General features: G+C 57.3%; 1 protein-coding gene across 1 annotated transcript; it reads left to right on the plus strand.

Annotated features, from left to right (window-relative positions):
- The first annotated feature begins 161 nt into the window (after window positions 1-161).
- KCNH4 (potassium voltage-gated channel subfamily H member 4) lies at window positions 162-17639 on the plus strand. Its single transcript, XM_028094043.1, has 17 exons — window positions 162-237; window positions 2104-2337; window positions 2655-2801; window positions 2928-3055; window positions 3880-4123; window positions 4448-4605; window positions 7494-7701; window positions 8747-8941; window positions 9346-9545; window positions 11070-11319; window positions 11898-12142; window positions 12796-12834; window positions 13025-13377; window positions 13663-13769; window positions 14409-14482; window positions 15701-16407; window positions 17430-17639. Exons 1-16 carry the CDS (start codon window positions 162-164, stop codon window positions 16094-16096), a joined length of 3054 nt encoding a protein of 1017 aa, XP_027949844.1. The 3' UTR covers window positions 16097-16407; window positions 17430-17639.
- Window positions 17640-18172: the final 533 nt, after the last annotated feature.

The raw sequence follows: 18172 nt of genomic DNA on the forward strand, positions 1-18172 counted from the left end.
GGGGTTCAGAGCAGAGAGGCAGCGGCGGCGGCGGCGCCGAGAGGAGGGGAGGAGGCAGGCGGGCGCATGGGGCGCCCCGGCCCCGCCGGCAGCGCGCCCCCTCCCTCCCCGCCGCGCTGAACGCCCCCCAGCGCCGCGCCTCAAACCCCAGCCCCGAGGCCATGCCGGTCATGAAGGGGTTGCTGGCCCCGCAAAACACCTTTCTGGACACCATCGCCACCCGCTTCGACGGCACGCGTGAGTGGGGCGAGGCTGGGGCTGGGTGTTCGAGCTGGGGCCAAGTCGGCTTCGGCGCCGGCGCAGGTCTACTGGATGTGGTGAGACCCGAGGCCGCGAGAGTCGAGTTGACCGTCTAGGAACTCCCGAAGCCGCGGGAAAGGAACAGGACTGGGAGAACACGGCGAAGGGAGGCGGGAAACGGGCCAAGAGTGCGGGGGGCCAAGGTTAGGGGTGTGACTGGAGTCAGGAAAGGCTCTTTGAGCCGCAAAACGGAGGAGAGGCCTTGGCAGCCGCCTGCTCCCAGGCAGAGCTCTGTTGGGAGCGTGTGTGGGGGTATTCGAGACGCAGAGGTGGGACGAAGTGGTCAGACGCTCAGGAGTCTACTTCTAGAAGGCTCCAGCATCTCCTTCCCCCAGAAAAAAAAAAAAAGAAAGAAAAAGAAAAAAGAAAGAAAGAAAAAGATCAGACTTCAGCAGCACCTAGCTTGGATTAAGGTCACGCGCCCCCAAATCTTGGCGCGTTTGTGTCTGAGGGAGGTGAGGCAGGCGTAGGGGGGTGGTCCTGTGACGGAGGGAACTCTCTGCTCGCCCACCCCCAGTTTGGATTCCAGGTTCAGCACCTTGGACAGCCACACTCCTTTCCAGCCTCTTCTCCCGCCTTTCTCTTTTCCTACTTTGGAGCAGAGAGATCCCCCCCTGCCCCCTTCGGGCACCCTGACCAATATCTGGAAAGTGGGGGGAGCGATACCCGCGGGCGGAAACCGAGCCACCGGAGCCCTAGCCGCCTCCCCACTCTCCCCCCACAGACACCTCCCTTGTTTCCATAGCTCCCATCACCGGGGCAACAGGCCCTGGGATGGAAGAAGGAGGCTGCTGCCCAGGGCCCAGAGCTTCCCAGGCACCTTCAGTCCCCATCAGCCTCTCCACCCCCACACACTCACCCCTCTTAGCTCCCAGCACTGGTTGTGTCTCAGGCCCCTTCCCTCAGCTGAGACTCTGCCCCTGGATGGCCCACAGAGCCCCCCTGTGGCTTCCACCCATTGGAGCCAGAGGAAGCCAACTCAGGTTCTGCTCCTGGGGTTGCTGGATTAAAAACTTCCTTGCCCAATATGCTGTCAGACTTTGAGCACTGGGACAGACCCCCTGAAATTGCCTAAAGAGATGCTAAAAAGAAGACCTTTCCTGGAAGGCAGAGAATGAGGACTCTACTAATCACTGTCTCCCTCCCCCAACAGAGGAGATTTGTGAGTTTGTATAATATCCGTCTTCTGGTTTCCTATCAGTAAAATGGGTGTGATATCACCAGAATCTCTGCCCTGTCTACTCTCTAATAGGAGGACCAGATAGCGGCTATGCATGTGTTTTGAAAGCTGTGGGAACGTGGGGGAGTCGTTTTTAACTTCTCAGTATAGCACTTAGTATGTGCCAGGCTTTGTTCTCCCCAGGTAACTCACTTTCACAAACATGTCATGTGAGGAAGATATATTATGCCCCACTTTGCAGATAAGAAAGCGGAGGCACAAAAGAGCTCATTAACCCTTGTCCAAGGTTACAGTGGGAAAGTGGCAGAGGTGTCATGCTGGAGCCCATGCCCTTACTACTATAGCTCCCCTGTAATAGCTCACCAGCTTGAAGGCAGGGGGAAGGACCGCATGACCCAGTGGTCCCTGTCCTGGTTCTAGGCCATCCTTAAGTCTTTGTCCTTTTGCTCTATCTCTTCTTACTCTCATTTCAGAATAGTCCAAAGGGGATCCAGTAATCACATGGAAGCCTGGGAACCTTCTGGCTCTGTGACCTCTGACCACAGCTTGGGGGAGGTACTGCCCACCTTGAAGCTAAGCTCCCCTCCTGGCCTTGACCTAACCTTGACCTCTTCTTCCCACAGACAGCAACTTCCTGCTGGCCAACGCACAGGGCCCACGGGGCTTTCCCATTGTCTACTGCTCTGACGGATTCTGCGAGCTCACAGGCTACGGCCGCACTGAGGTCATGCAGAAAACCTGCAGCTGCCGTTTCCTCTATGGTCCAGAGACCAGTGAGCCAGCCCTGCAGAGGCTGCACAAGGCCCTGGAGGGCCATCAGGAGCACCGGACTGAAATCTGTTTCTACCGAAAGGATGGTAAGGGGGCCTGGCCCGCCCTGCAGGCCTGCACAGATCCTGGCCCATACGCAGAGTCCACCTGGCACGGTGGAAGCCTGAGTGCTGGTCCCCACACTGCCACAAGCTGACTATGACCCTGAGTGCATCCCTGATCCTCTCTAGGCCTTGCTTCTCCCATCGGGAAGGGAAGGAGTCAGCTGACATAATCTCTGGGGTTCTTTCCATCTCTAAACCTTTCCCAAGCCCTTTGACCATGCCCAAGAACCTTGTGTGGTAAAGGGGACAGGGGTGCCGTGGGCTGCTCACCCTCTCCTTCTGTCTCTCCACATCTACAGGCTCGGCTTTTTGGTGCCTCTTGGACATGATGCCCATCAAGAATGAGATGGGAGAAGTCGTGCTTTTCCTCTTTTCCTTCAAGGACATCACTCAGAGTGGAGGACCAGGACTTGGCTCCCCAGGAGGCCATGGGGACAGTAATCATGGTAACTGCAGGTCTGGGGAGGAAGCATGAATGGTCAGAGGTTCTTGCTGAAGGTCACACAAGACATCTCCTTACCTGGTCTCGTGGGATGTGCCCCCACTTATCTCTGCACCCTTCTTCCCAACAGAAAACTCCCTTAGCAGGAGGGGAGCCGGCTCGAGACTCCGATCTGCCAGGAGGCAGAGCCGTACTGTCCTACACCGGCTGACTGGCCACTTTGGCCGCCGGCGCCAGGGAGGCATGAAGACCAATAATGTGAGTCCTGTCTCCACCCCAACATCTCCCAGCTGCGATTCTGAGGCGCCCTTGCTAATGTCTCCCTGCCTGTCTGATCTCTCTCCAGTGGCTTGTTCCTCTGTCCACCCATTTCTCATGGGCGACTTTTTGTTGTGTCCCATGTGCCTTCACATCTTCTTCCAACCCCATCTCCCTTGCTTCCTTATGATTGACATTACTTTACTCTGACAATGTCATAAGGGCAGGGATCTAGCAGCAATTATATCACCTACCTCTGAATGATAGTGTTACCTCATGGGGGGGTGTGAAATCACAAACTATGGTTCTAGGGAGAAAGCCCCCATTAGGGTCCTGGTATCTAGCCCTAGGACCCTGATAAAGCCACGGGATCAATTCTCCAACCCTCTGTGTAGTTTGTGGGGGCTACAGGGAATGGGGTGTGCTGTGCCAGCCTCCCTTCATCTCTGGGATATCCCCATCCCCCACAGGGACCCCAGATTCCAAGCAAAACTTGAGGGAGAAGTTAGTGACCCCTAGGTGAGGGGAGGTCTAAGGCATGTGCCTGATTTGTCATAATCTCCTTCTCAAGCAGGGTGAAGGTCAAGCCATATAAGTACCTCCCACAAAACATGATTGATCAAAAGGGGGCCCGAGCAGTAGACTGGCAGAGGAAGGAAGTGTCAGGCGCCAGCCCCTGAACCCCCTTCCCACACCTTCTATCTCCTCTTGTGGTCATGCCTGCAGCGCCCACTCCCCCCTTCCCCCTCCCCTGCCTCTCCCTTCCCTAAGCTTTGGCTCCCCTTTCCCTTAAATGTCCCCAACCGCCACCCCTCTCCCCCTAGAACGTGTTTGAGCCAAAGCCATCAGTGCCCGAGTACAAGGTGGCCTCCGTGGGGGGGTCCCGCTGCCTCCTCCTCCACTACAGCGTCCCCAAGGCTGTGTGGGATGGCCTCATCCTCCTCGCCACCTTCTACGTTGCGGTCACCGTCCCCTACAATGTCTGCTTCCTGGGCGATGATGACACCCCCATCACTTCCCGACACACCCTTGTCAGCGACATTGCCGTGGAGATGCTCTTCATCCTGGGTCAGACCCTCTGCCCCACATACCCTGGCGGGTGGGCTGGGGGGACCCACTCATCCAAGCTTCGCTCCATCCTGAGCCTGCAGGATCCAGGCATTCAGAGCCCAACCATTTCTGGGTCTTTAAGTCATAATGGTCCAAATGCCCTGAACCCCAAGCCCTGCTGCCTTTAGACCACTCCTCCCTAAAGAGCAGCCAGAAGCCCAATCTGTCTTCCCCATTCCTGCCTCCAAACCCATTCTGGGTCTCAGGCTTATTCCCAGCTTGCTCAGTTCCTTGGTAAACCTAGTAACGAAACCCCCTAGTAACAGCCTCTTGCACCCCCAGATATCATCCTGAACTTCCGCACCACCTATGTGTCCCAGTCCGGCCAGGTGGTCTCTGCTCCTCGTTCCATTGGCCTTCACTACCTGGCCACCTGGTTCTTTGTTGACCTTATTGCTGCTCTGCCGTTTGACCTGCTTTATGTCTTCAACATCACCGTGGTGAGTGACCCCCGGCCCCCCCGGCAGCCCAGCCTCCCAAATTCAGCGCAGCATCTCGCACTAAGGGAACCCCAACCCAGACTCAGCCCTTCCCATCCATCCATCTGCAAGTAGTCGTCAGGCCCCTGCTGTGGGCCGAGCCCCGTGCTAGCTGCTCAGAAGGAGCTGGGAGGGTCTGTGCTCTCGGGGAGCTCAGCTCACAATCACTGAGGGAAGCTGAAACAAATGAAAAGCTAACTAGGGCTACCAAGGCGGCGTTGGTCTGACGCCAAATGAGTGGTACTTTTCACATTTTTATTTAACAAACAACTGATGAGCATTTAGCTGTCTGCAAAGCACTGTGTGGAGCATGGTCACTGTGGGGGAAAGGGACAAGGATTCGGCCTCCAGGCAGCTAAGCTGGTGAGGGGGCAGGACTGTTGGAGGGGGCAGCAGGAACAGAAGAGGTGAATGGAGAGGAAGATGGGGGCTGGGCACGGGGCTAGCTGATCTTGGAGTTCCAGGCAGGAAAGTGGGCATGCATGCAAATGATCTGATGATCTGAAATCTAGCCAGTGCCTGGGAGGCCAAGGCACCCCAGCTGGGACAAAAGCTCAGGTGGTCTGGGAAGAATTCTTGCAGGAGATAGAGCAGAGCTAGACCCTAGAACAGAAAGCAGGATTTGGCTGACAGGGGATGGGGAGAGAGCATTGGGGGGGAGCATAGTAAGCCAAGACATGGAGGTGGAGGCTGTGGGGTGGGTTTGGAGGCACAGAGTGCCAGGACCTGGGTCCTCCCATCTCTACGGGGACTGCCTGGAGGTGCCTTGGGTGGTCAGCTTTGCAGCCAGCCAGCAGATAGCAGGTGCTCTCTCAAGTCCAGGGTGAAGGAGTCCCACCCTGTGTCCCCAGACTCCCTTGGCTGTTGGGTGGGGAGGTGGAAAGAAGTTTCCCTGTGCGCTCCGCTCTCTGCCACACTCAGCTATAGCAGGAAACCACCTACACGCAGCCGGATTTAACTAGCCGCCGACGGGCTGTGGGCCTCTTCTCCTGCTCCTGGCTGCGCACACGGGTGTGCACGCTCCCACACACGTGCCTGTGTGTATGTCTGCCCTGAGCTCCGGCCACGCTGAGCAGAGCTACCCACCCCTCCCCGTGAGCGCACTCTCCCATCCCATGCCTCCCAGGCTGTGTCAGCAGGCAGACAGCTGTCCCTGGGGAGAGGGAGAGCTGCAGGGAGGCCCCTGTCCCTCCTCCCAGGTAGTCCTGCTCCTCTGGTACCTTTGGGGCCACTTTTCATTTACTAAGTCCTTTCACGCACATCATCTTATTTGAGTCTCACAGTAACCCCTCCGGGCAGATTCTCTTTTTCAGAGGTAGACGCAAAGGCTCAGAGAGGTTAAGCAGCTTGCCACAGGTCACAGAGCTAGAAGTAGCAGGCAGGAGATTGAAACCAGGTCTCCAGACTCCTAGTCTATCCCTCGTTCCACCACACCACCCTGCTTCCCAGGAACACAAGGCCCCCGAGTGGATGTGGTGGCACAAGGGGAGATGAGGAGCAGTGCTGGGCTGGAGGGCGGCAGAGCAAAGATAGAGGGTGAGTAGGCACAGAGAGAGCTGTGGACTGAAAGGAGCCAGGCCTGGGACATTCTGGTCCAAGGAGAAGGAGAGGAGGGACCCAAGAGAGTGAGGCACCGGGGCAGGTGACTAGAGGCAGCCCTGAAGGATTCAAGTCTGGAGGCAGAAGCTCTGGGAGCTGGGGGCAGGCGTTAAGCCCTGGAGACGGTCCATGTGGAGGAAGCAGGGCCACCTCCTTTCCAGCTCCTTTACCTAAAATTAGAGAAAAGGACAGGAGGTGGCTCAGGAGCTGTGTAGGGCCAAGACTATGGGGGATGCTGCTAGGGGCTTCTGGAAGGGCCTTCATACTAAGTTCCCTAGGCCCTGCCCCAGAGCCCCCAGCCCTGGCTTCCAAGCTACCCCTACCCAGAGTACCTGCTCCTCTTCTCTAAAATTCAGAAGGCTAATTGAAGCATTAATGACCACAGTGAAAACAGTCATAAGTGGTATTTTTGGTAACACTTACAGGATGCTTATGAGGTGCCACTAGCTCCATCAGCCCCCACCCAGCCCCACAGGGGCTAAGACCTCAAAGCCCAAAGCTGAGGCTCCCTCAATTCCTGGTCTCCTTCCCTCAACATTCCAGCATGCCCCTCTCATCTGCAGCTGACCCACCCTGGGAACAGCCCCTAACCTTCCCCAGTCCCCAGGCCTCTTGTCTGGTCCCACTCTCCCTTGCTTCTCTGTGTCTCGAGGGATGGCTCCCTTCACAGATGCTGTCATCGCCGACAACCAGCTCTCGCCCGCAGCTGATTGTGCCTAGGACTTTGGGGGTGTCAAGCAGGGACCAGAGATCACTCCCTACCTCTGACCAGGACTTGCTTTTTCACCAGCCTACGGTGCTAGGAGGCAGCACAGCACAAAATGGACTTGGGTAGCTGCTCAGAGGGAAGTCCCAGCTCCATCGTTTCCTCGGTGTGTGACCTTGAGCAAATCACTAGCCTCTCTGAGCCTTAGTTTACTCATCAGCAAACTGGGAACAGTGATGATAATTGAACTGAAGGCGTGAGTTTTTTCATGAGGATTATAAATGCTTAGCCCAGTGCCTGATGCATAAAGCAAGTACTTATATAAGTAAGCCAGTCCTCGCGGAGCAAGTGTTAGCCTTTATTAGCTTTGGTATTATTCTCTCCCCGCTGCATTCCCTGGTCACCTTCTCAGGACAGCAGGGCCGTTGTTCCTGCTGCAGCTTCCCCTGGCTCTCGGGCATCTGGTGACAAGGCGCTGGGAGGGGTCCTGGGGGGCTCCGAGGAGGTGTGCCCGCTGACAGCCTCCCCCGCCGCTCTCCCGCAGACTTCCTTGGTGCACCTGCTGAAGACTGTGAGGCTGCTGCGGCTGCTGCGGCTGCTGCAGAAGCTGGAGCGCTACTCACAGTGCAGCGCTGTGGTGCTCACGCTGCTCATGTCCGTCTTCGCACTCCTCGCCCACTGGATGGCCTGTGTCTGGTACGTCATCGGCCGCCGGGAGATGGAGGCCAATGACCCGCTGCTCTGGGACATCGGTGAGCCAGGCTTCCACTGACACCCATCTCCCTGCCCTGTCCACACAGACCCCCAAGTGGATGCCTCCCCCGGCACCACCCCTACCAGCCCACGTTCTTCCCTCCAACCAACAAACGTGCATTGAGCTCCTTCCCGGTCAGGTGTGGGAGTACTGAATTGAAGACCAGGGGTGGGACCGGGTGACCTCACAGCCTAGCAGGGGAGCCAGACCAGTGACAGGCAATCAAAACAGTACAGGAAACACTCTGATGGTGGGGAGGGTGTTTGGGGCAGAGGGAGCAGTACCCTGCCTGGACCCTGTCCGGGGCTCCGCACTGCCCTCAAAATCAGGTCCGCACTTGGTCCACACCCTGCATAGCCCTGCAGGCTTCTCTCTCCCCACCTGGCTTCCCTTTCTCCCTTGCGCCCTCTGCTGCGGCCACACCGGCCTCCTTCCACCCCCTGGGCTGTACTGCTTTCTCACAATGGCCTTGAACATGTTTTCCTCTCAGGAATCCTCTCCTTTCCCTCCTTCCCCTAGGTGCCTTTTCTATTCCTTGCAATCTCCACTAAAACCCTCTGTCCTAAGGGAGCCCTTCGGGAACCATACCCCCCCCCCAATTGGGTTGGCTCTCCCTAACCCATTATGGCTCCTGGATGCCCTATACTTCCCTTTGAGTAGCTCACTGCCCACCTGCAATTTATTTCATGTGTCTTTCCCCTCCAGACTCTTAAGTTCCACCAGGGCAGGGAGAATGTCTGGCGGGTCAAGTGCCTGCACCCTGTACACAAGGGGTGCTCAATAAGCTATTAGAGAGCCCCCACTTCAAACAGTCAGCAGCTCAGCAGCTTAGCCTTGGTTACTGCAACTGTAACCAGTTCACTGTGGGGAGTCCCACGCCCAGGCTGCTCCTCACATTTCCTGTGCCTGCGGGTGCAAACCTCCCCTCGCCTCTGTAAATACTTGCCCAAGGTCAAGCGCAGGCAGCTCAGGGAAAGCCAGCTTCCCCCCCTCACCCCCCACCCGCCCAAGTGCAGCTGCGCCTTGCCTCCCTCACCCCCCAGGCTGGTTGCATGAGCTGGGCAAGCGGCTGGAGGAGCCCTACGTCAATGGCTCGGCGGGCGGCCCGTCGCGACGCAGCGCCTACATCGCTGCCCTCTACTTCACGCTGAGCAGCCTCACCAGCGTGGGCTTCGGCAACGTGTGTGCCAACACCGACGCGGAGAAGATCTTCTCCATCTGCACCATGCTCATAGGCGGTGAGGCCGGGCCTGCCAAGCCCCGGGGTGGCCCTGCTAAGCCCAGCGTGCAGCTGGGGAAACGGGCTCAGAGAAGGCAAGCTGTCCACCCACGTCCAGACAGTCGTGCATTCATTCATTCATAGCCGTTTCCTCAGCACCTACTACATGCTGGCCCTGGGGGGCATGCCACACAAAAGGCGTAGCCTCTTGCAAAGGGGATGGGAAGCCCAAGTTCATGACCTAGTGTGGGGGGGGGAGGGGCAGGAGAGGAGCATCAGGTCTGGCCCCTCCCTGCCCCCCCAACCCAAGCCTACTGGCTCTCCTGCCCCTCCTTCCCCGGGAACCCAGAGCCGCGGAGGGCGCGGGAGGAGGCGGAGGGGGGGGGGCCGCCCCTCACGGGCTGCCCGCTGCCGCCGCTGCAGCGCTGATGCACGCCGTGGTGTTCGGGAACGTGACGGCCATCATCCAGCGCATGTACTCGCGCCGCTCGCTCTACCACAGCCGCATGAAGGACCTCAAGGACTTCATCCGCGTGCACCGCCTGCCGCGGCCGCTCAAGCAGCGCATGCTCGAGTCCTTCCAGACCACGTGGGCCGTCAACAGCGGCATCGACGCCAACGAGGTAGTGCGCTGGGCTCCCGCGGTGGGGAAGGAGCGGCGGCCGGCGGCTCGCGGGGGTGCGCACCCACCCAAATCCACATCCCTTCCCCTTTGCGCTGGAATACGGGAGCTGAAAGGGAGCTCAGGCCTCAGCTAATGCCATCCTCCCCTCAGCCCGCATTTCCTGAGCACTTGCTTTGGGCCAGCCTCTGTGCTGGACACAGGGAGTTCAGAGATGATGACACTCAGCCCTTGTCCTCAGGGAGACACCAGCTGGGTGAGGGAGGCGGGCAGGTAAAAAAAAAATTACGCAGTGATTGGGGCTCTGCTGGAGGGAGGCCTGGAGGAGTCAAGGAAGGTGGCACAGAAGAGGGGACGTTGTGAAGGGCAAGAAGGAAATCAGCCTGCTACCAGAGGCCATTCCAGGCAGAAAGAGCATTAGGAACAGAGGTCCGGAAACGTTGACGTAAAAGAGCAGGGCGAGTTCAGGGAACTGAAAGTCTTTCAGTGAGCCTTCAGGAATGGGTGTGTGAGTGCTGTGGAGGGAGGAGGGAGACAGGAGTGCAAGAGACGGGGCTGGGGAGGCGGGCCAGCTCAGCTCATGGACGGTCTTGAATTTAGATTTTATCCTGCAAAACTTTTAGGCTGGTGAGTGGCCTGGGGCTCTAGGAGGTGTTTCTAAGAATAGGAGCCATGGGACCCGGTGCTCAGCTGGTTGCCAGGAGAGGAGCTCAGAATGAGTCCCAAGGTTCCTGGTTTGGGCAAAGGGGTGTGATGGAGGCATCGCAGGAGGAAAGTTGGACTTCGGGGTGAAAATGACCAGGATGAGGGTGTGGTGCTCGTGGGAGATCCGGGTGGAAGCTGCTCCATGGGTAGATGAAAACACAGGTCTAGATCCATGTGCAGGACTCCGGGCTCACCAGGAGTAGGGAAGTCATGGAGCTGGTTGCCATGATGCAGGAAGAGTATGGAAAGTTACAAGAGGAGCCTGGGGAGGAAAGGGGGAGAAGGAGAGATGAGCAAGCCAGGGTGGTCTAGGGGCTCCATAAGATGAGGTTGGCTCTGTGAACGTTAAGTTTGGTTGCTTGAAAGTCATTGGTAATGTTCAAGGCCTAGTGTAACCCTGCATCTTTCCAGATGAGGATACAGAGGCCCAGAGAAAGCAAATGGATTGCCCAAGGTCCACAGGGATTTAGGGGCAGAGCTGACTTCTAGTTTCCTGCCTCTTGCTTGAAAGGCTGACCCACCAGGGCTGGTCCTTGTGTGGGGTTGAGCAACCAGGACATGTGAGTGACCACTGCACATGGTCATGGGCAGTGGACAGACAAGAAGAGACCTAGTCTCTACTCCAGAACTTGGGTTGGGAGGTCCACACACAAGCAATATTGAGGTTTGACACACACGGGTCTTCCTGAAGGTCAGAAAGGGGTCACTTCGAAGCAAAGGGCAAGTTGGAGCTCTCCCCTTGGAGACAGCTCAGCACATTTGTAGAACTCAAGTAGCAGCTGTAGGGGGGCGGCTAGAATGACCTATGCCCCTTATGCAGTTACTGCGTGACTTCCCAGACGAGCTGAGAGCTGACATCGCTATGCACCTGAATCGGGAGATCCTGCAGCTGCCGCTGTTTGGAGCGGCGAGCAGGGGCTGCCTGCGGGCCCTCTCCCTGCACATCAAGACCTCGTTCTGCGCTCCAGGCGAGTACCTGTTGCGCCGTGGGGATGCCCTGCAGGCACACTACTACGTCTGCTCCGGCTCGCTTGAGGTGCTTCGAGACAACATGGTGCTGGCCATCCTGGGTGAGGATCCCACCACCACCTACTATCTACCCCGGAACCTTGCCCCAGAGGCCTTCAGTGTGGCCAGGAATCTAGGGACTGGGTTACGCCTAGTGGATATGTGGAATTCCTGCTGAGGAGTCCTCTTTCCTGGTCCCTTCACCCTACTACCATCCCCTTTCCACCATACCCTCGGACCCTCCCCTAATCCCATTGACCATCAACCCTCCCCCAGTGACTCTCCCCCAACTCAATTGGTCCTTTCCCACTGCACCATCTCCCAACTCCATTGACCCTTCCCATTGACCCTCAACTCCATTGACCTTTATCCTTTAACTGATCCCTCTGGCCATTCTTTACTGATCACCCAATTCCATTGGTTTTACTGACATCCCCCATTCCCTGTCTCCCAACTTCATCTGTCATTCTCACTGACTTTTTCCCAACGCCATTGATTATTTCCACCAGTCCTATTGATTGGTCCATCTTCGACCACACTCCAAGCACACTGACTGCCTGTCAAATCCATTGACCGCCTCTCACTTGATACCCTTGTGGTCCCTCTGCCCCAGCTGACTGTCCGCATCCCTTACCCACAGGGAAGGGGGACCTGATTGGGGCAGATATCCCTGAGCCGGGGCAGGAGCCTGGGTCCGGGGCAGGCCCAGGCTGCGTGCTGAAGACCAGCGCTGACGTGAAGGCACTGACCTACTGTGGCCTGCAGCAGCTGAGCAGCCGAGGGCTGGCTGAGGTCCTGAGGCTCTATCCTGAGTACGGGGCTGCCTTCCGGGCTGGCCTGCCCCGGGACCTCACCTTCAACCTGCGCCAGGGCTCTGACACCAATGTATGTAGACCCCCTATGGCCTCCATCTCCTCTAAGGTCCCCTCCTTCAGAGCAGAACCACCCCCCCCCCCGCCCCCGCAGCCCGAGAGAGAGCCTCACGCATCTCCTTCCACCCTGACAAAATCGTTTCTCAATCCCAGGCACCCCCTTCCATTGTCCCTTCCATGCTTGACATCTTCCATCCCTACCTGACCCTTCTCCATTGGCCATCACCCAACCCCATGGACCATCTCTCACCACTTGTACTTCCAACTCCTCTGACCCATCATGTCCTGTCAGCCACCCCTCAGCCTCCCTCCAGACTCCTCAGAGGGCCCTCACTTTGGAAACAGTCCCCCTTGTGGGCTCCTCCTCTGTCAGGTCTCTCTCTGAACTGGGGCATCATGCCCTGGGTTTCCTCTTCTGCACTCACCAAATATGTCCTGAGCCCATTTTGGCTTAGACTCTGGGCCTTTGTCTTTCACTGCTTTTCGGATTGACTTTGCCACTCAGATGTCTCTGAGTTGGAGGTGGAGTTGGAGGGATCTCTGACTCAGTTCCACAGAAAGGACCCCATTCTCAAAGCCCACAGCTTTGATGGGTAGGACTAGGAAGTGCTGCAGCAGGGGAGGGGGGAGGTGTGAGTCACCTCGAACCCCCCTGTGTCCCCACAGGGCCTCAGCCGCTTTTCCCGGTCTCCTCGCCTTTCCCAGGTAACACCACCTTCCTGGGTAGGGTTGAGGTTACATGGGGGAGAGTCTGGGAGCTGGGGGCACCTTTCCTTGGCTCCTTTGCTGTGGGAGAAGGGAGGGGGATGGCGAGCAGCATCTGCCAGTGAAGGCTGTAGCTTAATGAAGGGGCCTATTGTTCACTGTCCTGACATCAGCCGCCCTCTGCCCACAGCCCCGCTCGGAAAGCCTCGGCTCCTCCTCAGACAAGACCCTGCCATCCATCACAGAGGCTGAGACTGGGGTGGAGTCTGGGGGTGGTTCTAGGCCCCGCCGGCCCCTCCTGCTGCCCAACCTCAGCCCAGCACGACCCCGGGGCTCCCTGGTCAGCCTCTTGGGCGAGGAGCTGCCCCCATTCTCAGCCCTTGTCTCCTCCCCTTCCCTGTCCCCAACCCCTTCCCCTGCCTTGGCTGGCCGGGGTCACAGCCCCTCCCCTCATGGCCCCCCCAGGGGCTCTGCTGCCTGGAAGCTCCCCCAGCTTCTCATTCCCCCACTGGGAACCTTTGGACCTCCGGACCTCAGTCCCCGGTGAGACGCCAGCCTCCCCTGCCTTCCCCATACCCCTGCTGGCTTCTAGAACCTTCTCTGGGCTCTGTCCCCAGCATTCCAACCAGTGCTCATCCAGTGCCCATCCTGTCTCTGCCCCATCTGCCCATCCGCCCTTCCTGATCCACCACACTTGCAACCCCACCCCTCTTTGACCGCCGCTCCTCCCCATCTCCCTGGCACTGCTGTCCCCGGTTACCCTCTGCCTGCTCTGCTCTGGCCCTTGCCCTCTCCCCATGGGACTGATGATCACTGCCCCCATCCCAGGATAGTGGATGGCATCGAGGACTCTGGCAGCACAGCGGAGGCCCCTACATTTCGATTCAGCAGGAGGCCTGAGCACCCTAGGCCCTGCTCACAGGCCCCTCCTTCAGGTAAGGGCCAGCGACAGACTTCACCTCTCAGTCATCCATTCATGTGCCATCCACCCATTCCCTTCAGCCATCCATTCCACATGTAGTAAGGGCTGACCACGTGCTGGGCTCTGTGCTGGGCGTACACAGATAACCCAGACCTGGCCTACATCCTTAGTGAGCTCCCAATCCAGTGGGGGACAAAACTGTGTCCTGGGATAAATGATTCCAGAACAGGGTGTTAAGTACCATGACCGAGACAGGAACAAGGCTTTGAGGTACAAGAGGAGGGCACCCCTAACTCTCCTTCTTAGAGGAGGGGACACTTGTGCTGGGTCTTAAAGGCTGGGCAGGAATTTGAGGGGTGGAGCAAGGCAGTTGCTGGAAGCCATAAAGGCAGGAGAGAAGAGCATATTTTGTTCAGGCGCTAAAGAGAAGCTTCTGCGTATAGAGCTGGGGCAGCGGTAGAGGGAAGGGGGCAGGGAAAGTTATAGGGCCTTGAAACCGGCTTGAAGAGTCTGGGTTTCCCATCACCCTGATCCCAGAGCTCCCTCTCCCCTTGTTCTCTGCCTGCCCAGCAACAGGAGGGGACCCAGACCAGGCTGTGGACTCCTGCCCCCCACATTCACCCTGCATCCCTTCACCCCATTCTGCCTGCAGGGACCAGGCCCAGCCAGGAACTGGCCACGGAGGCTGAGGAGATGAAGGAAAAGGTCTGCAGGCTGAACCAGGAGGTGGGTGGGGGCTGGCTCCTCCCCTCCAACCTTGGAAAATACCATCTTGGGAGATGTGCCTCATAGAAGAGCATTTCAGGGTTTAGACCCAGAGTCCTGAGTTCACATACTCACACTAGCTGGGTGACCTTGCGCAAGTCCCACAACGACCCTGAACTTCAATTTCCTCGTTTAAAAATGGGGAAAAGAATATGTTTTTTGCCAGAGTCGTTGAGGATGAGGTAAGAGCACACCCATGCCTGGCCAGTCCCTGGCCCACTGTAAGCACTCAGTGACCCCTTCTGCTCCTTCCCAGCTGCTTCAGGTCCTCCCGCCTGTGAAGAGCGCCTCTCCTCCCTCCACCACCGTCGGGTTCTCTCCTTTAGGGACCTGCCCCCTACCAAGTCCTTTTCTTTACCCCAGCCCTGGGAAGTGGATGCTCAGCGAACGTAGGGGGCAGAGGACGGGGCGGGGGGAGGCCTTCAGCCCTGGGAGAGCTGGATCCTAGTGTCTGAACCCTGGTCAGGAAGAGCCCAGATCTTATATGGCAAGGCTCTGCCTGTGCCTCCTCCCCGGGGATCTCTGAGCTGTCACCAGGGCACTTTGTCAAGCCCAGCCCTTTGGGAGTGGGCCTTCCCTGGGTTTTGATAAACATCGGAGGCATCCCAGGAGGGCAGCCCCTGGGCTGGGTGGGCCTTGGGGATGGGGGCAGGACCAGGCCCCAGTTTAGCCATCTGGAGGGCCAGTCCCACTTGGGTCACAGTTCTAGGCTTGGTGATTCCCACACTTGAGTGTCTGCCGGCACCATTAAGATGGGGACTCCTGAGCCTCACCCAATTTGGAATGTCTGGGGTGGGGCCCAGGAATCGGCATTTTGACAAGTTTCTCAGTTGATTCTGTACTCCGAAATTTGCAAAGCCCTGAATAGACACACTTGAGCGTGTGTGTTGGGATCACCTGAGAATAAGCCTGGGTCTGTCACCTCCAGCTTTGTGGCCTCTTCGAGGCCCATTTTTCTGCCTCTTATAAAAGTTGGGGGGGAGGGTGTTGCAATAGTCACAGTCCCAAATCCTTTCTGGAAAGAGGCTGAGTATTTACATCTTGACAAAGATAACCCCTGCCCTGCCCTGCCTTTTTCTCAGGCTGGGAAAGAGTTTTGTAAACCGTGTATGGGGGGTGCATCTAGGAGAGTGGTCGTTGTTGTGACACCTGGGGAACAATTTGTTATGTTTTCAACAGATCTCCCGTCTCAATCAGGAAGTGTCTCAGCTGAGCCGGGAGCTTCGACATATCATGGGCCTGCTCCAGGCCAGGCTGGGTCCCCCGGGCCACGCAGTAGCCTCGGCTCGGCCCCCAGACCCTCCTGGTCCCCAGCTGAGGCCTCCATGCATCTCTCCCTGTCTATCTGGACCACTGCCTAGCCTCCAGGATACTACTCTCGCTGAGGTCCACTGCCCGGCCAGTGTGGGGACAGCAGAGATGGGGGCCACACCCCCCAACCTGAGACCCTCCGTGCTATCCCCCTATCCCTCAGAGCCTGAGTCTCTGGGACCCTCCCCAGTGCCAGAGGCCTCACCTCCAACCCCAAGCCTCATGCGGCAGAGCTTTCGGTCCAGGCCAGACACGTTCCACTGACCCAGGCCCTGGGCCCAGGCCTGTCTGGGGTGGGCACTGCTGCCTGCCGTCCAGGGAGGGGCTGGGCCCCTTGGCCTCCTGCCTCGGGTCAGCAGCCACTAGCTGGTCTGGTTGGCTCTGCATTCTCTGGACTTTTTTACAAAGCCTGGTCACTTCTGACCCTGTTCCCTTTTCTAAACCTTCCCCTGTCCTTCCCCTCTGTGAGGGGAGCCACCTGAGGCTGTGGAACCCAAAAGGCATGAGACGGAATGCAGTGCCGATTAGGCCGGGCGGATGACATGTCCTGCTTTCTCCCCAGGACCCGGAGGCAGGTAGATATGGCGGAGCATCGGGGGCTGGGGGAGGGTCCCAGATCCAGTGCAGGAAGTGACGGCAGAGGCAAGAGCAGGCAGGATCTTGGTGTCTAAGACAAGAGGGACAAATTGCAGATTCCACTGCACAGATAGCTTCGTGATATCGTGAGGCCTTCTGTCCCAGCCCCCCGTCCCCCAGGCTCTGCTGGAGACCTTGGAAGCAATGTCATCTTGAGAGGGATGAGGTTTGAGATGGCTGGCATCTGAGCAACCCAAGACTCCTTAGACCTCCCACTACCAGCCCGGGCTGGAGGGGCTCACCTCATCTCTCAGCCCACACAGGAAACAGATGATGACCCCCCAGATATGTATTCTTCTGTTCTCATGGCTTTTTTTTTTCAAAATATGAATGAGTTGCTAGCACTAAAAATCAGGAGAGTTCACATAAATATCCAGATATTCCAGCTTCTCTAAAAAAAAAAAAAAATACATATATATATATATATATATATATATATATATATATATATATATGGGGAGTTCTGGCAATCCTGGGCCAACATTCCACCTGGCAATAATCAACATGGTGTTGAGTGGCCACCGTCCTCTTGCGATGGGGCCTCTCGAGATCATCTCCTGACACTGAGCTAGCTTTTCTCATTTGAATTCTTTGGTCTCTGTAGGTATTTGGGTTTGCAGTTCCTGCCTTAGAGTGTCCTCCCAGGTTCCTCTGTTCCAGCGGGTGCTTTTTGGGCCCAGCAATGTTTGTTTTTTTTTTTAAGATTTTTAAATTTATTTATTTGACAGAGAGAGAACAGCGAGAGAGGGAACACAAGCAGGGGGAGGGGGAGAGGGAGAAGCAGGCCCCCCCCCACGGAGCAGGGAGCCCGATGCGGGGCTCGATCCCAGGACCCTGGGATCATGACCCCAGCCAAAGGCAGACGCCCAATGACTGAGCCACCCAGGCGCCCCGGACCCAGCAATGTCTATTTCTATACCTGCGCCTGGGCCTCTCAACATCTGTTTCTGTCTTTCTGCAGGCTGTCCCTGAAGGTGGTCTCTTCTGCTGCCAGCAACTTGAAACAGTCCCCACAGCACTCTCTATCCCTCCGCCTGCACCAGACCTCAGTCAAGCCTGTTCTTCCCACATCCAGCTAGGTCTCACTCAGGGCCCTGACTTCTCACAAACCCACCCTGGTCTCCAGCTCTCCCTTACCACCCAACACCCAGGGCTCACTTTTGGATAGGAAATAAACGCTTTATTTTTGTAGTTGTTGGCTCTGGATGTTTCTGGGGGTTGGTCTGAGAGCCCCAGGACTTTGGAGGAGCCTACAGGGCAGTCACTCCCCACCACACCCCGGGGCCCTGTTGTCTCTAGGAAGGGCAAAGGCACCAAGCAATCCACTTGGCACCACATTCCCGCTACGAGAGGCCCCAGGGATGAGGTAGAAACCTTAATGAGTCACTGTGGGCCCATTATTCCCCGTCCTTCCCCGAACCCATCACAGCCTCAGATTCAGACACAGTATGTAAGAGGGACAGAGTCCCGGCTCAGGCCCACCTCCAGCCCATGGGACTCCCCACTGATCCTGTATAATTGATCCTATAACTGTTGCAGGCCAGGTACAGCAGGGGCTGGGGAAAAAGCTTGTCACCAGCCAAAAACCTGCTAGGAATTCCACTCAGCCCTGTCTCCTTTGCTCTCCTAAGTCTCTCTTCCCTCTTAGCTTTCACTTCTCAGATGATCACTGCAGGGGTGCAGGGGTGGGGAGATGGGGGTTAC

This window comes from Eumetopias jubatus, unplaced genomic scaffold, assembly GCF_037043125.1.
Source record: "Eumetopias jubatus isolate StellerSeaLion01/CBP00866 unplaced genomic scaffold, mEumJub1_p1.0 scaffold_10, whole genome shotgun sequence".
NCBI lineage: Eukaryota > Metazoa > Chordata > Mammalia > Carnivora > Otariidae > Eumetopias > Eumetopias jubatus.